This window comes from Episyrphus balteatus, chromosome 3, assembly GCF_945859705.1.
Source record: "Episyrphus balteatus chromosome 3, idEpiBalt1.1, whole genome shotgun sequence".
NCBI classification, from domain to species: Eukaryota; Metazoa; Arthropoda; class Insecta; order Diptera; family Syrphidae; genus Episyrphus; species Episyrphus balteatus.
Genome location: NC_079136.1, coordinates 52,335,056 through 52,361,122, shown reverse-complemented (window position 1 = coordinate 52,361,122; position 26,067 = coordinate 52,335,056). Strand labels below are relative to the sequence as shown.

Genomic DNA, 26,067 nt, shown 5'->3' with positions numbered 1-26,067 from the left:
TAAATTGTCGATGCACATGGATGTTTTAGAATCGAAAATTAACGTATTCTAGCTGCTAAAAAAGTGTTCAAATTAATGTTTTGCAAAACAAGAACAAGTTCTATTGAGCACGAAGTCATGAAACTGAGTCCGATTTTCTCTCTTTTTGTATGGATCTCACAGATGAGTTTCAACTTGCCGCACAGTGGACTTGAACGCTATTTTAGCTGGAATTAATTATAGAAATTCTCAAAATAGTCTAAAATTGCAGTTAAGGGCATTAAGATGATGTCGAATGATGTAATAATGATAATTTTATGGTACAACAGACCAGACACTAAATTAAGAACAGCAACAAAAATAAACGAAATATTATGTTAAATAAGGTTTTCCAATTTACAACAGATATTATTGATAATAAACAAAAAAAAATGAGTTCTTTGAAGTTTGAACGCATCAAATTCGAAAATGGTGTCATTGGACGCGAACAAAAGTTGTTTTTACAAAATATGGAAAGTAAAATGTTAATGCAAATAAAAAAAAACGATATTTGAAAACATTCAACTCGTTTTTTTTTTTCATCTTAAGTGATTTTTTTTGAATATTTTGCTCACTATACTTTCAGAGTTACAGCGAAAAAAGTTTGCTTTTGTAGGACATAGTTTAAAATAAAACAAAAAGCCATACAGGCTAGCTACTTTTAAAATTATTTCTAAAGTGTACCTACTCGTGCCTTTTTTTAAAAGCTTACTAACATTCGGTTTATATGAAATCCGTGCTAGTAACATAATTTACTTTAAAATGTATACACAAAAGTTCAATATAATAACAATTTATTAGCAAATACTATATTTTGATACATCACATATTGATAAAATAGCAAAATTTTGACAGTCGATCCGTTAAAACAAACCCAGTAAACGAATATCTGGATAAAGGAAAAAGTGGCCTTTTTTGTTAGTTTTCGAAAACTTGCTTTTCGATTCTGTTTTTTATTTTTTAAACCTCAATTTAGAATGAACAGTTATAGCTAGTCCATTTATCTATCGAATAAGACTTAAATTAGCAATATTGGAAGAAGTTAACTTTTTAATTAATTCCTGTTAAAATAGCGTACTCTCTGTCTTCATCTTTAAGAAAAAGGCCTTGAGATGTAGATGTTTTCTCTAAAATTTGTGTGTTAGTTGTTATCATAAAAAAAGTTACCACTTAAAATCTCTGATTTTATCACTAGACGTGCACAAACAAATATTAAATTCTGCTTTGTAAGCATTTCCGAGATTGCTTAACTTGATTATATAGATAAAAGTAGTCTGTGGGAAAACCAGATTTATTAAAAAAAAATTTTTGTCGTAACTTTCTATTTTGATAATCTTTGAGATAAAGCTTGTCTTTTTGGGAGCATAGTTTCAGAATTCAGACTGAGTATCTCTTCGCTTATCTCTTCACTGATCTAAGCCAAAATCAACTTTTGTCGGCTAAATACTTCCACAATTCCATTCAAAACAAGACCAAGGCCTTTAGTGCGGCCCGGCGATAGAATGTAACTAAAGAGTGATCACTTATCAACTTTGGTTTTTTTTGCTTTGCTTTAGGTAGACATTTTTTTTTTTAAGTATTTAGTTTTTATGGTTATCCGGTTTCTTAACTTTATTATTTTATTGTTTTTTAATTAACAATTATTATTGTACATAACGTCCGTCCTTAATTTGATTTTTGTATCAACTTATCTTAATCTCAGCGATAATTTTTTTTTTTATAAGTCACTTAAGAGTATAAATAAAATAATCATAATTCATAAGTACCTATACCTGCTATAATTAGGGATAGTTTGTTTTTTCTGAAATTTTAAGTGAGATTATATAATTATTTAGCTAATATTCTTTTTTGTTTGAAAGTAAATCCAGTTAATCAAAATTTTGAGGGCTTCCAAATATTACCTGTTTTACGTCATATTTGGCAAATGATAAGTTTATCAAAAAGTCTTGATTAGGGACAAAAAAAAGGACAAAAAGGACCATCAAACATATACATAACACTGGTCTACAAAATTTAATTTTTTTTTTGGTGCCGAGACTATGATATACTTTTCTATAAGTTTTTGATGTGCTGAACTCGAATCTGAAATATCAGAAATATCCTATCAGCTCCCTTTTTTGAAATATTACCGTTAGAAAGTTCGAAAAAAATCGTTTTTTGACTTTTTTGGAGTTAACAAGATCTTCTCCACATGAACCAAAATATACTTTTCTGAAGGTTTTGGGTGTGTTGAACTCGAATCTGAAGTCAAAAATATCCTATCAGCTCCCGTTTCAAAATTTCAAAAACGGGAGCTGATAGGATATTTCTGACTTCAGATTCGAATTCAGCATATATCATAGTCTCGGCACCAAAAACCTTGTAGACCTGTGTAATATATTAATGCGTTACCTTTTTTACATCAAGTTGACCCTTCTACAAACGACACTTTTGCAAATCAAATTCACCCTCTCAAAATCAAATGCTATCAATTAAATCACTATTGTTCACATTAAAAATATTGGAAATAATGCGCTGTCTGTTTTCCCTTAACCAGAATATCATGGCAGGAGTCAGGGTTGAAATGTGACAAGAAAGTACAGAAATAAAATATGGTACTCGAATGAAAATAAAAAAGTTACATTTGTAAAAGGGTAAACAAAATATTATTCCGGTTACAAATTATTGTGATTTCGTTTTTGTGAAGAGCTAAACTTAGGACTGGTTCCAAAATTTTATAATTTTATTAATTATATTTTTTAATATAGCTAAATACAATTTTTAAAGTCAATAATGCAAAAGTAAATACAATTTTCAATTATATTTTTTTTACTACTACTTCCTCTTCTTTAAAATACGCCTGCGACTGCATTACACATGCATAATTAAAGCTAATTTTATCCCAGGTTCATTAGAATCTTAAGAATGCGCATTTGTTTGAATAAAAGTATCAAGATCATAATGGAGGCAAGATCAAAACAAAATAACGTGACAATCCAGTGTTATTTTGTGCCCAAGTTTTAAAGTTTGTTCGCATAGAATGGCCTGAATGGTCGAAGTGCATTGACTTTTCGAGATGTTCTCGAGGAGTATGGAAAAGTCTCAAACAAAAATATACAACACATGCTTGAATTTTTATGGGAAAACCAGAAAAAATAATTAAAATGAGAGAATACTCACGATCAACGTTGTTGAATTCGGAAGTGACAATTTTGAGACGTTTCAGTTAACGTATCCAGGCATTTAAGTATAATTTTTTAGATAAAAATCGTTAGCAAAAAATTTAACCTACCTACCATTTTTTTTTTTTTTTTTGAACAGTGTGAAAAAAATACTTATGCAAATTTTGCGGTTTTAGTATACCAAACAATATAGTTTTTGGCTGAGGCATTGTATTGCACATGATTATGGGCCACAAACAATGCTTAAAAATTCAATTTGATTCCTCGAGTGGTTTAATTGAAATTCGAAGCATGTTTAATCTTTGGTTAGATTCAAAAGCGTTTACATCTTTTTTTTTTTTTGTTTTTATTTAGTATCAAGTTTTTTGTTACGAACTTTGAATGACGTTCAAGATAGACTCCAACAATGGCTAATTGACGTTTTCTGGAATTGTTTTTGTTTATTTATTTTGGATTGATGGTGAGGATGTCTCAGAATATCAATTTCCTGATTAAAATAATAATGTGTTTATTTGTAGTTTTTTTCTTATAGAGCGAAATGAAAATGAGAGGCATAATATTACGAGTACCTATGTATTTTGTTAATTTTGATTATGATTCGGAAGCATAACAACTTTTAGAGTAAACTACGATACAATTTAAAAGTTCAAGTGACCTCAACTCCAAATTTATAAAGCGTTTCGCCCAGGTACGACAGTGGGCTCATCAGTTAGATCTGTCGTACCCTTACTAAGACGCCTTATTTTGGTCGATGTTTACCGACACTATATAAAACTCACAGCATGAATATACTGTGAATTCTAATATTCAAAGGGAATTTGTTTAAATTCAGACCTTAGAAAAATGTATGCCCGTGGTCAGGCTGATATAATAACGAAGAAAAAAATAACAAAAATAATAAAAATTATTTAAATTATTTCTATTTTAAGTGGAGCGATTGAATATAATTCAATTTAAAAGTTCAAGTGACCTCAACTCCAAATTTATAAAGCGTTTCGCCCAGGTACGACAGTGGGCTCATCAGTTAGATCTGTCGTACCCTTACTAAGACGCATACATTTTTCTAAGGTCTGAATTTAAACAAATTCCCTTTGAATATTAGAATTCACAGTATATTCATGCTGTGAGTTTTATATAGTGTCGGTAAACATCGACCAAAATAAGGCGTCTTAGTAAGGGTACGACAGATCTAACTGATGAGCCCACTGTCGTACCTGGGCGAAACGCTTTATAAATTTGGAGTTGAGGTCACTTGAACTTTTAAATTGAATTATATTCAATCGCTCCACTTAAAATAGAAATAATTTAAATAATTTTTATTATTTTTGTTATTTTTTTCTTCGTTAGTAAACTACGATAAGTAAGACAATTTTATTCTTATTCTGGTATCTGATTTATGTGAAATAAGCAGAAATACATAGGTAATATAGTCCACATAAATAGCTGAAAAAAGCAAATTTATCCAAAAATAGTCTCTTTGGAATAACATAAGGGTCAAAATGATAGAGGTGAAAGATTTCAAGGTCTGAAACATTTGTTTTATAATAAAAAATTTCGTGATCAAATGTTCGGTATAGCTATAATGAAATATTAAATAAAAACAAGCCAGACTTAGTTTATTTCTTAAAACTCGGCCATTTCAAAGTACCGGAGAACATATATTGACCTTGTTTCCAGTTTATCTTGTTTTTCTGGAAACTTGGTAGGTCTTAAGAGGGCTCATGATAAAGTTGATGTTCGTAGCCAAATTATTCACAGATAAAGCGGTAACGGAGAAGACGCGTACAAGTCTTCTCCGTTACCGTCTTTGTTGGTGCCGTGAAATAACGCCGAGCGAAATAACGCCGAATTCCAAAATTCGGCGTTATTTCACTTTCAAAAGCGAAATAAGGCCGAATTTCAACATTCGGGCTTATTTCACAATGACAAAGTGAAATAACGCCGATTCGGCATTATTTCACTTTTTCGGTGAGGCAAATCCTGCTAAGTGGAGCTTAGGAAAAATTGCAATGTAACCACCTGTAGTCAGTTTGGTATTGAAATGCCATATTCTTGGCAAAGGGACATAAGGCCCATGGACATGGACACTTTATATTTGTGGACTTAAGTCCCAATTGAGTGAGACATAAGTTCCAAATTAATTGTCAAACTCAGGTTGGACATAAGACCCACAAATAAAAGATGGACGTTATGTCTCACTAACGAAGAATTCACAAATTATAAAATTATTTCCCAACTTTATTTGGGATAGTTACAAAATTCGATTTTGCACTTATGTCCCACCCTATTGGCACATACGCCTATCAAAATTGATTCTCCCGTGGGCAAAATTTTTTTCCGCTTCGCGTTTGGGTTCCGAAAATTAAATATATTCTCATGTAAGCAAATTTTTTTCCGCTTTGCCTTCCACCAATTAAAACAGGTGGGATTTATTCGTTTCTTATCTTTGTATTGTGATGACCGCCCTATTTGCGAGATAATTTTCAAAATGACCCGCGCTTATCATGCGAGGTTGGTTGTATTCAAAGTTTCTTTTTCATTTAAAGAATCTGAAACAAAACGCGAATAAAATAGAACAAAAGTTATTCTACATTATTATTTTATATTTCGAAAAGTGTGGGGCTTATGTCCCAGTTAAATAAAAAATATGTTGGGCTAATGTCTCACTCAAGTGGGATATAATTCTTAAATTAAATGTCGTCCCACTCAAGTGGAACATAACTCCCAAAAATAAAGAGTGGGCGTTATGTCCTTGGGTCTTATGTCCCTGCGCCACATTTTTATCGCATCTTGAAACTTATCTAGGTTAATGAATAATTAAGAGGCATATAAGAAATAAGAGCCAAAACTTTTTTGGAACCTATACCTCGATGGGATGGACATAAGTCCCAAATTGGTATGGGAGCCATTGTGCCCAAATAAATTTGGGACTTATATGCCTTTGAAAATAAGAAAAAGGGTAACATACCGGTTAACTTGCGTCTGCTCTTATGCTGACTTTTCTAACATTCGGCCTCATTTCTCAGTTGGGACTCGGCGTTATTTCACTTTGACAAAGTGCAATAAGGCCGAATGTTGAAATTCGGCGTTATTTCGCTTTTGTAAAGTGAAATAACGCCGAATTTTGGAATTCGGCGTTATTTCGCTCGGCGTTATTTCACGGCACCGTCTTTGTCTGTTAATAATTTAGCTATTTTGAATTAGTTTTTCTTGAAACTTCTAGAACTTCAACTTTATCATGAGCCCTTAAGACCTACCAAGTTTCAAGAAAAAAGATTGCTTCTTCAACGAGATAAACTGGATAATAAGCGTGAAAAACTCTGTCAAAAATTAGTCCTTAAAACCCCCGCTATTGATGCATCACATTATATCCCTATAAACTGATCCTGTCAAAACATGAGCCCTTAACAAAAGTATTTAGAGGTACCGATTTTTCTACAGTCTAAACCTGTTGAGCGATTTTCTTCAAACTTATTAGTTAACAGTTTTATAGGTGATTTCCTGTAGGAGAAATTGAAATTTTTTTAGGATCAAAACTAACGGTACCTACGGAAATTTTGATTTCGATTAAAATTTGTGTGTGTAATTTTATAGATAAGACCCAACTTTTGAAATAAGAAAAATATTGTTTGAACCGTTACTAACGGTATCTGTCATAGAACCATTTTTTTTTTTTGGCTTCTGAATATTTCTTACACGACTTACGCGATTAAAACGCAAATTTTCAATAAACAAATTTTTGGAAAACCTTCTTCAATTTTTTTTTTTTTTGAAAAATCAACTTTTTGAAAAATTTTTAGTGAAATATTTCGAAATTTCGTTTTTAAGTGTTACTTAGGTAATTATTTCTTAAAAATGGCATGTCAACTTTTTTTTTTGAAAAAATGTAATTTTTTTTATAAAATTCCTTTTCAAACAAGAAATCAGATGGCATACTACATTTTGTGTTCAAAATCATTCAAAACGGTGTTTCGTCAATTGAATCATTTATTTTCAAAACATGATAAGTCCATGATTTCAAATTTTTCAGGAGAAGAAAAAAACGTTCTATTTTCTTTTGTTAAGTGTAGAAAAATGTATAAAAAATATGTTTTGTAGAACTTTTACCTAGCTACAGAATATCGTTTGGTATTTACTTTTTGGACCGATAGTTCAAAAGATAAAAAATAAAAACGATTTTGGACTCATCCTACTTTGAAAAAAAACGAATGTGAAATTAGTTTTAAAATGAATATACAATTTTTTTAAAAGCTTCAGTCTATTAAACAATTGAATTTAGGAGTAGAATATAATGTTTCGAGTAGTTGTTTTACTTGAAAGACGCTTTCAACTTTAGATTTTGAGTCAGTAGTCAGCTTCTTTATGTGTAGTCAATTACTCATAAAAAAGTTGCTGTTCATTCTCAAAAGATGTTAAGTCCGAAACTTTTAACATGTTTTGACAGTAAACATTTTGTTCGCTTAGCTGTATAGACTTAGTAGATGCTTCATATTTTGAAGGCAGGTGTGGTTATCCCCCAAGAACATATTCAGTTAAGAAACGAAAGTGGACTTATCATGTTTTGAAAATAAACGATTCAATTATAAAAACAAATTTTATTTTTTTTTTACATTACATATCAGAAATATTCTTAAATAAAATTAAATAATAATTTTCTCTAATTTTTTTTCATGAAAAGCTTTAAGATATGATCCAGTTTTATCATAAGAGAAAGTACGTGCGATCCCAGCCGAGTAGTCCATTTTATTTTATAAGAAGTCTTATAAATGAAAAATTGTCTGAAACGTTCAAATTTAGAGTAAGACCTTTAAAATAAATTGTAATCGTTTTTCTACCTTGAGCTCTTTCTAAACACCAAAAATCATAGTTTTGTCCTCCCTACTATTAGGAGATATACAAAAACTAATTTTGTACTGAAAAATTCAAAATCCCCTAAAATCCTAATAAAAAATTCTTTTTCAAAAATTCAAACTGCTGTCGTTTGTCCACCTTGCTAAGTGGTATCAATTTTGCAGATAGAGCGTTGCTGTGGAATCTTTTTTTTTTAGAATAGGTATACTCAAAAATTACCCCTTAACTTTTTCTTATTTTTTATTTTAGAACAACCTGTATAAACTGATTTCAAATAAATGAATAATTAGTTTTTTTAGAAAAATATTTCAGAGCAATAAGATTCGAGAGCGTTTTTGATATGTTTATGTTAATTAGCTAGACCTTCTGCAAAAATTATGCCCTTACTAAACATAGTACTCTGTCATTATAGGTCCGGCCCTGATCTTGCAACATTTCTGGTTCTGTTTTTTTTTGTTTATTTTTATTTTCAATTTTGTGTAAAAGATAGTTTTTATCTGGCAGACAAATGCTTTATGATTAAATAAGTGAGACACAAAAACATAAATCGTACGATTCGGTCGTTAACCTCGATAATAATTAAAAATAAAATAAAAAAAAAGCAAATACAACCACAAAATATACGCATATAGTTTGGTGTCTTTGATCAATCTCTGTTCTGAAATACTTTCGGACACAACGAATAAAAAATATTAAATAAGTGAAAGATCTAAGATATGATGGGTTTGATCAAAATTAAAATTGGAAAAAATAAATAAAAAAAACTTAACAAGGCTAAAAACTTTTCTTGGTTTGGCTATTCAATAACTATAATATTATTTTATTCCAATGAAAACACACTTGTTATTGGTTTTAATTATTTAATTTTTGTAGTTCTTAGTTTTTAGACGTTTAGTATTATGTATTTTATTTATGTTTTATACAGGGTGAACCAAATAAAAAAGGTTATAATCCTGGAACAGATCTTATTTTTCTTTAAGAAGTTCTTTTATTTTTTTTGTGAGAATTGTTCACTCTTTTCTGAACCACCCTGTAGCAAACATCGACCACAGAATAAATTATAAGTTTTTCAAATGCTTGTAAGTCTTTATGTTTATTATAAATTTATGCAAATAGACAAGTCTATTTTAGGGTTTGAATATCAATTTGTGTTCTTTTATGACTCACTCATAAAATCGTTATCATGGTCACGTCTCACGTATCTAATAGAGTTAGTAGAAAATCTTTTCTTAAATCCTTGTTGATTATCATACTCGTAGGCCAACATTTTCTTTAGTGAAATTAGGTTATGGCATTTGTGTGTTTATGATCGGGTTTACCCTTTCAAACTTTTTATATGGTTTTAAAGATTTTATCTTGTATGTTTTTTTTTTTATTATTTTGAAGTGTTGTTTCCTGTAAACAAATTTTTGTCTTAATTATATTAAAATCTCGAGTTTAATCTTAAACATATCTCAAGTGCAAAACTATACCCTATACCTGCAGACACTTTTATCATTGTTGTCCATTATCATTAAACTATTTTCCATTATCATTAAACTATTGGTATTTATTTATGAATGAAAGCCTGGAAGATTCATTGACAAATTTGGCATTGAAATAAAATTGACCGATATAAAAAAAACGAAACCAAAATAATTTTAACTTCTTTTCAATCTCTGTTTTTACAATTTCGCAGTCTCATTCAAAGTTTTGAGGAAACTTATTATATTGGGTACAGTTTCAATCAATGAATGAAGAAAATTATTTAGTTTTAGGATTGTTATAAATTTTGGATTTTCAACAAAGTCATGTTTTTTTGAAAAATAAAGAGAGTTCGGTTTTGGTTAAATAAAAGGAATGAATTGAAAAAAAAATTAAAGCATTTTCTCTCCTAATATCACAAAATTATGACTTTGCAAAATTTAAGGATTTATCAGGAATGCTCAACTAACAGTTGACACATTTATGTTTCCCTCGAAATTTTAAGCCTTTATCTTATGTTCTACAAATCTCAAGTTTTACCTACTGTAGATACTTTGAGTTTCGAAATTATGAAATGCTCTATGGTCGAAATTCAAATAATCATCTTATAAAAAGGTAAATAAGACAAGGCGCCAATAAATCAAAATACTGCAATGAGCACACACAAAAATGTAGTTTTGCTCGCAGACATAAAACCTGTTAAACAATATAAATGCATGAATTAATGTAAATGACCTCAATTTTTTTTTTAAATCAGATACAAAAAAGCAAATTGATAGTTAAACAAAAATCAAAAATGTTCAAATAATAAAATGAGTTGTTGTTAGATAAGAAAATGAACTTTTCAATCTTTGCCACAATTTTAAGTAAATGAAATAAAATTCGGCACAATCACTTTTGACCTATGGCGGTTAATGTTTTTTGATGTGATTTATTTAAATTTTTCGTTGACAGCTTCTGTTTCCTTGTCCATACTCGCGTGGGTTATTTTTTTTGTCTGTCAAGATATTTTTAATCACAATTGTTTGAAAAAAATTAAAAGAAGAAAGGAATTTTTCATTATACTTTATGATTTATCATGTCAAAAAGAATTATTAATTATGTCATCAAGAAACAATTCACTTTGATTGATGAGGAAAAAAAAATTCAAACGAAAATTGATAATGCACATTAAAGAAATCCTGATATACCACACTTGGATACAAATTTCGTATCTTTGAAAAGAAACAATGTTATCTCAAAAAAAAAAATGATTGAAGTGAACTGAACGGAGAAAATATTAAATAACATAATTTATTATTATTGTTTACATCAAAATTAGTATTCAAGTTATAATCTAGCTCAAGGTCATTGGTTTCAACAAAAAAAAAATTATGTAAACAAATAGAACTTTCAAGGTACATGTAAGTTTTTATCTAGTTTATTCAGAACCAATTTAGAATTTGCATATGGTTTTGATTAGAATTAATTTAAAAATAAAATAAAACAGTAATCATTGATGAAAAATATTTTGTTAACAATCTACGTAAATTTCAATCAGGAAAAAAAACTTTTTTTAAAGAAGAAAAAGGAAAATTATAATTTTATTGATCACTATTTGATGGTTTTAGTCCAATAAAATATTTTGGTAACAATGATCGTTATTAAAATGAAGTTCAACCATTGTAATTTAGACAAAAATGTTATTCAAAATTCTGTCTAAGAAATCCTATTTCTGAGTTCATCTCAAATTAAAACTAAGAGCATAGGTAATTTTAATAAAATAATTTAAACAAAAATCCAGTCTTCGACGCCCTTAAGTTAATGTCGTTTTCGATTGGAAACACTCAAGGATTCACTCATTCTGAAATCCAATAAAACAGTTTGAATCGCTTCCACTCAATTTTGTTTTTTTTTTTGTTTATGTTTGTTTTTATTTGAAATTCAAAATGTCAAATATGGCATAGGATTTGAAAAATAATTTATATTAAAAGAAAATTGTGCCTAATGTTCAACAAATTAATGTGGAATTCGTTTTTTGAACGTTTTTAAAATATTTTAAAAGCATAATTGAATTCTTTGAAAGTAAATTAACAAATTAATTTCAAAAAATAAAAAAAAAGTGAATGAAAAACAATACAAAAACATGATTGAGTGTTTATTTGACATGTGAGTATATATGTATTAGTGCTTTTTGATTGGATTCTGTTTTGAAATCGAGAAGAGAAGCGTTCTGTCTGTCAGTTTTGTGCGAATAAAACACTTTCAGAAGGCTTCTGAATGATTCCGGACGCTTCCGGAGAGCCAATCGAAAACTCCATAATATTAGTAAATATTTAAATGGTCGATTCGACTAGATAATTTGATCAGTGGAGTGAAAGCTAACGTCGTTTTCGATTGGACGTCCAGAAGCGTCCGGAAGCATTCAGAAGCCTTCTGATACCGTTTTATTGGCATGAAAATGACAGCCAGAACTCTTCTCAGGAGAGAAATTCTCTTCTCGATTTCAAATCAGAATCGAATCAAGAAGCACTAATACATTTATACTTACATGTCAAAGAAAAACTCAATCATTGTTTTTTTCTGTTTTCCATTCAATTTTTCTTTTTGTTTTCTGCAAATAATTTGTTAATTTATTTTCTAACAAATAAATTATGCCTTTAAAATATTTTGCAAAAGGAATTTCCCATTTATTCGTTAAAAATTAGGTACAATTTTATTTAAATATTAATTATTTTTCAAGTCGTATGCCATGTTTGACATTTTAAATTTCAAAGAAAAACAAACACAAAAAAAAAACAGAATTGAGTGGAAGCGATTCAAACTGTTTTATTGGATTTCAGAATGAGTGAATCCTTGAGTGATTCCAATCGAAAACGACATAAATCTTTCAATGTATTTATCCAAATTTCTAGTTGTTGACTTGCTCGTGGAAATCCTTAATTTCAACAAATTCTTCTTTGTAAGACCTTCATTCAACACTCTAGTTTAAGCTTTTGAAAAATGTTTAAGCATCTAAAATCATTTTTTGAACACAAAGTTTAAGTAGTAATATACATAAAATAAGGAGCAAGTAAATGGCATCCAATAATTCGAACAGATGTATAACAAATTTTAATACCTTATCGCAAATGTGAGCTACAAAATTATAAGCAAGTTTAAAAGTTGGACATTGAACCTTTTCATACATCTAACAAAATACATAAATATATCTATCACGCCATTTGCGATTATGCATTTTGATTTTTAAGAAATCTTTCTGTATCAATTGAACCATTAACAGTAATAATCAGTTTTGAAGCATTTTTATCTCAGTCTGAAATCAAATTTTCTACGAGTATCAATAATTGAAATTTCTCATAACATTCAGATTCGAAACTGACGCAATCGTTTTGCTCTCTATTTTTGAATGCTTAAATACAATACTCGGTAAATTTTGAACTGTTTTGGAACAATTTATTAATAAAAAAAACTAAATGTTTTTTGCAATAGTAGTAAATTTAGCTATAGTTCGATAGTTTTCAATTTAGACACTTTTTTTTAAAACAGTTAGCTTGAATTTCATTTGATTTAAATTGATGCAAATTACTTACAATTAACTTATTGGCCATTGCTTGAACCTAAAAGTTCAATATAATTTTTACAATAAATATTTTTTTTTAACAGTTTATTTATTAAAAAAAAAACATTGTGTTTTTTCGTTTTTTTGGTATCTAATTTTTATTTTACACTGTTTTTTACTTAGGTTCATGCAATATATGTTTTATTGGAAAAAAAAAATCTTTTTTGATTATAAATACCTAATTTTCTCGACCTGGGATTGCACGGCGCAAACTGTAGACGTCACTTTTAAAGAGTTGTAGAGCCGCCATTTTGTTTTTGTTTTACTTCAAAAACTTTTGTTTTACTTCAAAAACTTTTGTATCTTTACTTCATAATGTCAATAATAGCATAAATGTATACTTTTCCAAATTTCAATAAATGCTTTCGGTTTTCCAAAAAAAAAAATAATTGAAAAAGCTGTCCAGAGGAATTTCCCCCCTTAAATGATAAGAAATATTTGTGGATATGGTTTTGAATAAATTGGGTCCATCCTTTCGAGATATGCGTAAATAAATAATAATTTATTCTGTTTTTTTTTTTTTTTATTTCATTAAGGGCCAATTTTTCAATTGTCAGCTAGAGCTTATTCCTAGGAAATTGTTCGTTTGATAGTCTAACTGATGATTGAAAAATCAGGACTAAGAATATAATTCAATTTTATTTCGTTTATTAAATTAATTTTTAAAATTATGAAGCTAAAATAGTTCTCATTGGTGCCTGAAACTTTAAACGAGGAGTTGATACAGTCATTTGTTAAATGGATTGTTTAAAATCATTTATATTTGTTGGTCTGGTTTTGAAAGCTACCTATCTTTTTTCAAAAACCGCACAAAAATTACCGCATCCAGTGACCTTAAAAGTGCGACAGTTTTCTTTGAAATTGTATGGGCCGACAAAGAAAGAGAATTCCTGTCCAGATCCTCAGAAGAAAACTTCCTTGACTTTCCAAGAGATGCAATGGTCACAAATTATAACTTTGTGAAAAACTACAATATACATCTCAGTAGTAAAAAAGATTGGGTAGGTGAATCTATCAACTACTCTTTTAAAGAAAATACCATCAAATGGTACACAAACGGGTCGAGAACAGCGGAAGGTACAGGGGCAGGCGTCTTTGGGCCTAGTACCAAACTCTCCGTACCTATAAGTCAATCCCCAAGTATCTTTCAAGCTGAGGTAAATGCCATTGTAAAATGTGCAGAAATAAACCTCGAATTAAATCACCGAAATAAAAATATTGCCATTATGTCTGATAGTCAAGCTGCCCTAAAAGCACTTAAATCCTACGAAATCAACTCCAAGCTAGTATTGGAGTGTATAGGAAAACTTAACGAACTTGGCAAAATAAACAAAGTCAGTCTCCACTGGGTACCTGGGCACGTTGGTGTCCAGGGTAACGAGGAGGCGGACTCTCTAGCAAAAACGGGAGCAAATTCCCCTTTAATGGGACCCGAACCGTATTGCGGAATAGGAGAAAATGTTATTAAAAATAAAATAAAACTAGACGAGGAGACCAGGAGAGCAAAAAACTGGGCAGAACTACAAAAACTGAGACAAGCGAAAATGCTTCTCGGGAACTACAACCGTGAGCGTTTCAAATCATGTATCAGTCTAAGTAGGAACAATCTCAGGTTAATCACTGGGCTCCTCACGGGCCACTGTAAGTTAAGAAGGCACCTACATATTTTGGGCTTAGTAAATAGTGCAACATGTAGATTCTGTAGCGAGAAAGAAGAAACACCGGATCACATCCTGGGTAGTTGCAATGCACTAATACACCAAAGATTTAAACACATGGGTCGCTACCAAGTCGAAGAGGATAAACTGCACTCTTTGAAAATACCCCAAATAATCAATTTCATGAAAGGAATTAGGTTAGAGGAGGAGCTATAAAATGAGGTACTAACTCATATAGCTTAATAGGGGGGTACAATAGATCTTACAGGTCGCAGTACAGCTTACACCCCAAATCACAATCAATCAATCAATGGGCCGACAATAAATAAATTGCACCACCCAGTGTGACTCGAACTGGAATAACTTCTTCGTCATTCCATATTCGACAAATTTGCTTATTTAGTAGACCTCTGTGTAAGTGTCGAAGTTGGTCTTATCTAGCATAATAATATGGTGAGTTGAAAGAGTTTCTAGCAAAATCTTAGGCAATTGGGAGAGTATGTGGGGTTTAATTTAGGTACTTGTTATTGAGCCTTATAAGAAAACAAATTCAAATCTTTGTGGACTGCAAAATTGATATTTGTGACTATTTGCTGATACTCGTTTGGGCTTATGATTTCTTTTTAGCGAAAAGCTTGAAGTTACATGTATGGAAACAGCCAGAACAAGAATTGTTTCCACTGTCCGAATTCAAAGATTTCGATGGTAAGACCTTCGAGTGATTGTCTCAAGCTCGGCAAAAAAAAACGCTTACCAACATTATATTGGTAATCTATTTGAAGGGATGGCACCATGGAACAACGGAAATTATTGACTACATTGCATGATAGTAGCGCAAAATGCAAATACGACTTTCATCATTCCAATTGTTGATTTATTTGTTTAAGAAAGAATTCCAGAAAAAAAAAATGATTTTATTTCCATTTTTGTGGCACGATTCAATACCAACACTGTATAAAGTTTAATAGAGTAAATGATTTTAATTTCAAAATACCAAGTAAATATCCGATGTTTTAATAATGATAGATATATGTCATTCCCACCCACTATCTATTATATAATGTTTTTGCTATAAACAAACGAAAAAAAAAAACTTTGAACCGAAAATGCATATCGGTCATGATAATAATTAAAAAATTAAATTCTTTCTTCTATAATTACATTTTAGCAAAACTCACGTAGAAATGATAAAAACAAAAAATCGTTGGATCAATTTTTTTTTTGTTATTATCAAACAAATTATTTATGTTAATTTCAATTATTTTAAAGCACTTTCCATTAAAAACATCAATTATAATGATTGTAATCAATCTTTTCATATAAAATATGACTTCGATTTTTTTTAAAGCTAAGTGCGACTAATCAATTGTACGTTTTAGTTGATTTAAATCTTTTTTAAATAATTGAAGGTAGGGAAAGAATGCTAACACAATTCCAGGGTTACCAAGTTGAACTTTGCTCGAAATAAAAATAAAAATACAGTAGCATTATAAGTAAATTGCATTATTGAACATAATAAGTTTTTAATAACAGCACTCTTCTTTAATCCACAAAATAAACAAACGTGCTAGGCTATGATATTGTGTTGTATCAATAATATTATCAACACATGTATAACCATTGACATATTAAATATGGATTGTTTAGTTGTCAACTATAAATTAATAGCCAAATAAACACCGCCGGCAGCGATGAAAGTACTAGATTTTGAAGAAATTTTGTACCAAAATGACTTAGCATACCATAAATTATATGCCAACATGTTTAACATATATTATCCAGCTGTTTTGACATATCTTTTACTTATTTACTGTTACAAACAAAAAAAAACTTACATAAAATCTTCGATATCAACAAACTCTGTAAACTGACAGGGCTGTTGATTAACATATCCATAGCAATAAGCATAAGTCCAAGGTTGGACATTTTGACAGGGTGCAAAAGTCGCGTCCCTGCACTCAATGTTATAATAGGGTGCTGCTGTAATAACTTGACGTGCAACAGGCATACCTCCACCACAACCAAACTGTTGCACTGGTGGTGGTCGCGGTGGAGGTATTATTGGTGATGGTTGAGATGAGATAAATTGATGATTTGGCAGCATTGGCAGGGGCGGTGGTGTATAAGCTAAAGGAACTGTTGGCAGTTGGTTATACGGTGAATTAAAATTCACACAATGCTCTTTAGGAGCTGTCAAAAATTGAGGGCTTGGAACTTGTTGATTAACTACAACCGGCACATTTACACAAAGATTCGAATTCGAAAGCATCGCGATTTTCGGATCATACGTCGAAAACTGATCCCCATCTTCATAGAATAGCAATTCTTGGGTGTCCTGATCGAATCGACACGACTCCCAGACATTACCGTTGTTGTACATGACTTTTGTGGAAATTTTCGATTTCAAAATTAACAAAAACTTTAGTTTGCTTGTAAACTAAATTGAACAAAGAAATCAATACGAGGTCAACCAACAACACCGACTCACGTCTAGACAACAACCGTTCCACTTCAAAGCCTTTAAAGTTATAAACTAAAGAGGCTCCAACAAACAACTGTGACAACAATTAATCAAGTATTGCTGCCGGTAATAGAATAACTAGAAAATCCGATTTTTTTTTACAGTTGTATTGGTGTATTTATATTTTAAACAATTTTTTTCGAAATCAACTTCTTTACACCGTGCTATTTCGAACTTATCGCAAAGTGACTTAATTTTTGAATATCTATCAATATTAATATGACAGAGGCACATTTTCACTTTAACACTAAATAAAGCACTCCGACTCTGGACACGTCAATGTGCAGCATTATCTTGTAACTCGTTGTCAGTGATAAAGCTCAATTCTTTTTTTTTACGGAATGTTAACCGTGATGTGTCAGCAATCGTTGCCGTGTCGGTCGGCTAAATCGAACACGAAAAGCCGATCTTTTTATTTTTTGACAGCTTCAACTTATGTCGAAAGAATGGTGAAGAACAATTGAATATTAGATGCCAAGACTTATAGTAAATTAGTCTTGAAAAAAAAGTATAGGTATAATAGTTAGACTATACTATAACAATAAGATAAGACTATACAAAAAAATCAAAAAGATAAGATATGAATTAAAAAAATGTTATACATGTGTTTAAGTTACTAATTAAATAAACAAAATTAATGATATAATATAAAATAAGTGGCAACAGAGTTACAAGTGCAAAATTTATTTAAAAAAATACATAATGTAAATGACGTTATGTGATTTTTTTTTATTAATTTTAGTTTCATAAATGAGTTATCATCAGGGGAAAGAAATTTTTCTTAGAAGCAACATTATCAGTAGGAGTATGAAAGTACAAAAACTTTTGAATGTTTTCACGCGTTATCAGTGAGGAATTAAAGTATTTGTATACAAAACAAAAAAATTCTTCGAAAAATGATCAGATAAATATATGAGATAAATAAATGAATGAGATAAATATATAATTTGGATAGGAATGTTTAGACGCGCTTAACAATTCAAACAGATCTTTTAAGCTTAAGAGCTTTTTTTGAGCTTTTGAGTATTAGTAAATAGGGTACATTGACAAACGCCTGCCACAAAACCCTCGAACCAAAATCTATAGTAGGTACTGATTCCCAGGGGGCAAAGGTTACGTCCAAAGGGGCAAAAATTAAGGCGTTGTTGCCAAATTTCATTAGGGTGACCAATATTTTTTTTTTTTCGATAAAAAAAACACCCTTTCAATCATGATATTTTTATAGACCTTAGATTCTTGTTTTCAATCTCAAAAGTAACAAAATTGCTGAATTTCAATAGTGTACCATTATTATTACTTATTACGTACTACCTACACCTCAAAAAAACATCCTTTCACAAGGAAAATTTGTATCGACTTCTTTGTTTGTAACTCCCATGGCAAATTTACATTTTTAATCTTATGGGACTTATCAAAGATTTTCTTTATTTTCCCAAAAAAAAAAAACACATTTCCACCTTAGAAAAATTTATTGACTTCTTGGATGCTTGATGCTTGTGTTAAATGAAACAGTTTTACCATGTTTAATTGGGTACCATTTTTGTAAAAAAAATTTTTGTTACTAATTCTGAATTTCAAATTTACTTAAAAAAACACATTTTTTTCCACCGTTTTTTTTTGTACCTTCACCCCTTCTCTCTTTTAACGAATTTTCTTCTCGATGTCACTTCCATAGAAGGTAGGTACACGGTTAAAAATTCTGTCGTTGAGTTTAAGGTAATTTTTGGAATTGGGCCCTTTCCAATATAAAAAAAAATCATGTGTGGAATTCACACGTGGTAGAATTGAAACCTTAAAAAATCATATTTTTGCAGAAAAAAAAATCGAAAAAATCTACATTTTTTTTTATTCCATCACCTTTAAATCCATATTTTTTTATGACAACCTATCGTAAATTTTTATCATCTGAAAGCTTATTGTTTCAGCTCAAAATATTTATATCGACCATGTCTATAGAACATCTACCAAAAGAGTTAGAATTTGTTGAACCAATCACTTTTCACCAAAAAATCAATAAAATCAATCTTTTTTCTCTTCTAACACAATTAAATATATTTTTTTTAAAAGACAACCTATAAATTGTATATCAAATTTTATATCATCTGAAAGCTTTTAATTTCACCTTTTATATGATGCTTCAATCATATTTCTACCATGCCTACAAAAAAAGTAAGAAATTTTTAAAGCCAAACCATGTCGAAATTTCAAACTGAGATTACGGTACTTCCGGGCAACAGATCTAGACAGGTGTTTTGAGGTAATTTTCAAGTTCTTCAATTTAAGATTGTGTAACTTGTAGAGAACGTACCGTTATGTGTGATATATTAAATGAAAGGTAATATTATCAGAATTTACATCAAATTTGTACGTGCTCTAGATCAAAAGATATAACGTGTTTAGAAAAAGAACATCTTTTCACCGTTATCTGAGAATTTTTAATATGAAACTAATTAAAATTTTGTACAGTTATAGTTTATTCTATTCACTATTGTTTCAAATCACTACGATACTAAAGAAGTTTTCACTTCAAAAAATTAATATTGCTTTTATGTTATGTTTACAGTTTTTAAATAATTTTTTATTAATTTCAAATAGAAGTATGTAATCACGAAGAAAAATGTTAACAGTCTAAAGAGAATTCATTCATAACGGCTCGTATTATACAGATTAATTCGGGGAACTACACACTCCAAGGTGTTTAGGAAATTTACAATATATAATGGTAAGCATTCAAGAGTTATAGGTTAATTTTGGTATAAATTGTATGAACTTTAAATAATATTTCTTCTTAGAATTACCGCAGATATTATAGTTCAAACAGGTATGTATTCTGTTAATTCTCTAGGTGTGGTTTTGATTTTTTGACGAAAACACTGATGAAGCCGGAAAAAGCGGAGAAACGTTGGGAAAAAGAATAAATTAGTTATTAATTGATTGATATATAGATCATTAAGCCCAATTTCAACTTATCAAAACTGATTGGGTTAAAAAAATTCTAGCTCTTTTCGTAGATGTTGTATAGACATGGTCGATAGGTATAAATATTTTGAGCTGAAACAATAAGCTGTCAGATGATATAAAATTTACTATAGGATGTCATATAAAAAAAAATAGATTTAAAGATGATGGAATAAAAAAAGGTTTTAAGGTTTCACTTCTACCACGTGTGAATTGCACACATGATTTTTTTTTCAATATACATATGTAATATTTAGTATTTATGTATTTAATTTTTGTATTTTGTACTAAATTAACAACAAATAAATATTACAAAACAATAAAAATATAAATTTTGATAATATTTTGTCCTAAAATTGCAAATTCATTGAAAAAAGCACAAATTGCACGAACAGAAACAAAGTGATTTTATTTCGATCAGAAAATGTAAATAAGTGAAATGGAGAACACCAAATTTCACTTTCGGCAATTAATTTCGCAAAAAATGAAATGCAGATCATAGGCGACTATGTTTTATTGTATTCGTTGTCATTTTCAGGTAATTCTCTTTCATCGAGCTATTTAATTTTGTTCCTGTTTTTTTTTTTTTGTATCTTCTTGATTTAGACAAATCTTTTGATAAAACTCTTGAGTTTTAGTAAATACAAACTAGAGATGTGTAGTTCCGGAGCCAAATAGTTCCTGGAACTAGTTCCTCACTCGGAACTAGTTCCACTCGTTCCACAAAATTAATTTAAACAGTTCCATCGTTCCGACACAGCCACACACAAAAGAAAGAAAGAAGAATAGGAACAAGAAACAAAACGAAAGCGAAAATGTCTCTGTTTGAAATACACAATACACACACGCATGTCATAGAATTCTCATCCAAAGCCAACACACATGGATGCGAACGAGTTGAGCGTCAACAATTCACAAAGCAAAACCACAACTACACTCTTATGAATCATGCTCATGGACTTGGAATTACATTAATAGTTCCAGTTTCATGTCTTGATAGTTCCGCGGAACTAGTTCAAGGAACTAAAAGGAAAAAATATTCAATATCATACTATTTCTTTTTTTGGTGCATTTTCCTAAAAAAAAACTCAAATTCTTGATAGTTCCCCGGAACTAGTTCCAGGAACTAGAAGGGAAAAATATTCAATTTCATACTATTTCTTTTTTTTATACATTTTCCTGAAAAAAAACTCAAATTCTTGATAGTTCCGCGGAACTAGTTCCAGGAACTAGAAGGAAAAAATATTCAATTTCATACTATTTCTTTTTTTGATACATTTTCTAGTTCCGACCGAAAAAAGAACCGTTCCATGTTCGTTCCGGCTTTGGAACTGTTTTGCGCATCTCTAGTACAAACCCATTTCTCACCTGAAAGAAAAAGAAAATAAAAAAATTAATAATTGTAAAAAAAAATATTGTGAACAAAACAGAGCGCTTATGAATGAAAAACTTTTACTTATTGGAATTTCTTGGAGTATTATAATTTTAAGTAAATTTAGAATGCATCATCCTTTTGATTTGAGAGAAAAATGGAAAATAAAGGCCACCCTATAACTATTCTTTTTTTTTAAATGTCTAATTGTCAGATCTTTGATGGTCTAATGAAGTATTCCCTAGCCATGCATTGATTGAAATGCGCGCCATCATCGTTGACCTTATCACAAAATTCAAATGTCACAGAATATGACCGGGACATTGCTCCCTCGCTCAAGTCAATTAATATCCAGGTCCCCCAGCAACAAAAAAAAAAAAACAAAACTTTCAACTAAACTACTCTCGCATTCTAACAATGACAAATGATTGTAAATCATATATGTATTTTTTTTTTCTTGTTTTCATAATGTCACTCAGGTTCCATTAAAACATGAGTTGGACGCATTCAAAATAAATTATGCCTTGTTTTTATGCACTTACTAAGAGCATCAATTTGTATATTTTACCAATGTCATTTTTATTCATGTTGTCTCTACTTTAACACACTCATCATCATTGAGGGTTGTTTCTGAGTCGATGTTTATATAAATTAAAATTAAAGAAAATAAAATCAGTTCACTTAAAAGTAAAAGCGGGATGCTTTTGAAATCATTTCTTTTTATTGATAAGAAAACTTCAAACAGACAGAAAAAAATCTTAAATATTTGCATTTAATTAATTGATTGTATAACAATTGTTTGCTTTTAATTATGATTAAAATCAATTAAATATTATTTTATTCGAATGAATTAGTTTGCTTAGGTTAACAAGTTCAATTAGGAATAATATTACATGTAGCTATAAATGTTAAAGATAAAGCATGTTGCTTACTGTCAATAGCTTTTATGAAGCAGGTTTAAATGGCAGGTTTATCAATTAATTTCTAATTAAAACAATATCAAAGGAAAATTCAAAATCCGGGTTTATTAATAAAAAAAAAAACAAATATTTACAACAAAAATAGTAATTATATTTGTAATTTTGATGTGCATATTTTAAAGAATGTTCATTAATTTTTTAGACTCACCATTTAATTGTGTTTCTTTATAACTAAACACATCCTGAACAGGAACACTTTACTTAAGTAAATAAAATGCGCTAAAAACAAGTAAAAACAACTCTTTAAATGAAATAAGGTTTCAAACAAAGTACCTATGCAATTTCATTTCTTTTATAAAGATGCATATTAAGAAAAAAATTCAAAATCGTGAGAGCAGTGTTTTTATAAGACTTGTTTTTTTATAAATAACATTAAAAAAAAAAATTCAATAAAAATGTTGCAATTATTACCTAATTAACATCTTAATCCAGCATTTAAAAAAAAATCAATGTTCCTCTTTCGAAAATTTGATTTTTCAAAAAAATAAAAATTCAAAATTGTATTTTTTAAATCCAAAACGTATTTTTTTCAAAATTTTATTCTACCTACATATATTAAAATTATATAAATACTTTTGTTAAAATCGAATTAGTTTGGGAGAAAATCTTATTTAAAAAACCAAGTTTTTTTTTTTTTTCATTAAAAGATAGACCTTGTAAAAAAATAAGATTTAATTTTTTTTAACAAAATCGGTGGAGCCATTTCCAAAATCGGTATATGACAGGTACTGTTATTTTTGGTCCAGAAAAATTAATTCCAAAGACCCCTCTTGGGAGTCGCCAAAATTGTTTGCCGAAAATTAACAAATAAAAACACATTACTTTCTGAAGCTATGCAGACGGCTTCTGTTTAGAATTTACTGGTAACCAACATGAGCAGCATAATGGAAAAATCGGCTTTAAAATAGTCACAAAATACTTTTTAAATTAGATAACTTAAGTAGTCCATTTTAGAGTAGGAAAATAAAAATATTATGACAACTTAAAATGTTCATAGTTAATGTTTTCTTTTTTCTTTATTTTATTCTTTTTTATGCTTTTACATACAATTTTTTCTATGAATTTGCCGATATCTCAATAGAACCGCCATAAATTCAGGTTCAGAAAGGCATCCAATGGCTAATTTTTCATTTTGTGTTTGAGAGACTTATTTTTGAGCCTTAAAGATGCTGATCTTTATTTTTTAACTCAAAAACAGTATTTCTTTTGAAAAACTCATTTCATCTTTGTAACTGAGTTAACATTTTTTTAACGAACCTAAAACATTGTTTGCTAAAAAATTGATGAATATTTGGTCCTAATTAAGCTAGGTATATGTCCAACATTTGAAGATTACAAGATTTCTAAGAAAAAGCATAGAACTTTAAGCAATTGAAACTAGGTACGTATTTTCTAAAAAGATAATGAATATTAAAAGAGCAAATATTATTGATCAAACAAACTCTAGAAGTTTTGCATAAAAAGTCAACTAACGTTAGATGTACATAAATACCTCTATGCAATCATTCCATTCGTTCATTGACAGAACGACCTACAGGTGAGCAGAATTAATTATAATTATCAAGTTTTCCTATAACGCATTCGGACTTAAGTTTCTATCGTTTGTGGCATAAGCAATAAGTTTTTTGTATTTTCAAATAGAAAAAAACTTTAATTAAAAAATTTATGTTTTTGTTGTTATATTTTGATAACACATTTAAAATGCACCTACTAAACCACCTACACATATACATCAATTGGCCATGATGGAACGCGAAACTAATAAAATATAAAACCTTGAAGGCGTTACATCTGCCCCCTACTACTGCCCCACCTAATCAGCTCAAACCAAAGCAATTTTGTATGGTGTTACTATATCTACTGATAAGAATAACTTTATTTGTGTAACCAAAACATTAAAATTTCGTATATTTTATCATTATCAGTAAATAAATAAATTTATAATAAAAAAAATAATTATTGTCATTGTGTCTGGTAGTTTGTTTTTTTTTTTTTTTTGTATTTTATTCTATGCCAAATAAACTTGTATTTATTCGAAAAACTAACAGTGGGGTACGAGATTCGTAAATTTAGCAAAAATAGAAAAGGGGCAATATCATCGAACTGGCAAATTTGAATCCATAATTACGAGCTTTTTAATTTTTTGAAACGTTTTCCCACCAAAAATTTCCGGTATTGCGACAGGTAAAACTTCTTTCACCTTAGTCTAAATACCAAAAAATTCACTCTAAGACAACTTTTTTTATTTCTGTCAACTATGAAATCATTTCGCCCTACTGTATTCGATGGTCCGGTCCTTTTGAGTCATGTGGTTATGTATGTATTTATGTATAATGCGTGTTGAATCCGTTAAGTAGGTCGACTTATTTAAATGAACATCAAAACAAAATTAAAAAAAAAAACAAAATAAAAAAAAAAACAAAAATAAAAAAAAATTAAATAACAGAGAATAATAAATTTGATTGAAGTTGTGGCCATGCATTTTGAGCTGAACTCGTATCTCTTTATAGATTTTAGACTTCAGACACAAAGGAAAGATAAGAAAATAAGACGAACAAAAAGAAGAAAAAAAAAAGAAAAGCAAAATGAAGAACAAGAAAACCCAGAAGAAAAAAAAGAAAAATGCGGTTTTTCTTGGGTCGACTCTGGGCCTCTGAATGAAATGATACGAGACGAATGAAAAGAAGAAGGCTCTCATATAATAGATTGTTGTGTTGAGTCCGATTGGACTCGAGATGCGTTAAAGTTTCTTGATCCCTTTCGTTACAGAATCATTTCAACATCTTTTTCACTGCAATCTTATGCATTTCGATGATCTCTGTTTGAGGGCTGTGGAGAGATGATGTTGGTGCAGGCATTTCGAAACCGCTTTGGAATAACATAAATAAAATTGATTTATTTAAAAAAAGAAAAAGTTTTACTTTTTTCTCCCCTTTTTCTATTTTTCTTTTATTAATTCTCGTAGTTGTGTTACAAGAATTGGAAAGAAGAGGGGAAAATTTAAAATTTTAGTATCATTAAATTTAATTAAAATATTTCTTCTATGTCAAATTAGCATTTTTAACGATAGAATTATTGAATAAAGAAGTTTCAGGCGAACTTCAAATGAACCGAAAAATATAATATTATAAATTTTTCATGATCTTATCACAAATCTGTGTGTTTATTTAATGTGGAAATGAACAAAGAGGTTAATTGGATTTGTATTCTTAATAGTTAAAAGTTCACACAAAAAAATTATATTAGATCGAAGGGCATTTTTTTGTAGAGCTAGAAGATCGGTAGTTAAAATATGGTATCAATGAATGATCAGAATTTGAATTGATATGTTATTAAGTTGTCAATTTTGGATGAATTTTTATTGATTTTATAAATCAAGAAATTGTTGAGTGCAAAGTTTAAACTTTTAAGATCGATATTAATTTCTCTTTCTCTCACTTAAAAATAATTTTGGAAAAAATTTTGAGGCTGGGTCCTATCCCC

At 29.5% G+C, this 26,067-nt stretch overlaps 1 protein-coding gene across 1 annotated transcript in view; it reads right to left on the bottom strand.

Annotated features, from left to right (window-relative positions):
* Window positions 1-17,758, bottom strand: part of LOC129915383 (protein similar) — a 186,455-nt gene extending 168,697 nt beyond the window's left edge. Inside the window, exon 1 of the mRNA XM_055994883.1 lies at window positions 16,589-17,758. Coding sequence (XP_055850858.1) covers window positions 16,589-17,133 — 545 coding nt within the window. The 5' untranslated portion in view covers window positions 17,134-17,758. The remainder of the gene's footprint in view (window positions 1-16,588) is intronic.
* Window positions 17,759-26,067: the final 8,309 nt, after the last annotated feature.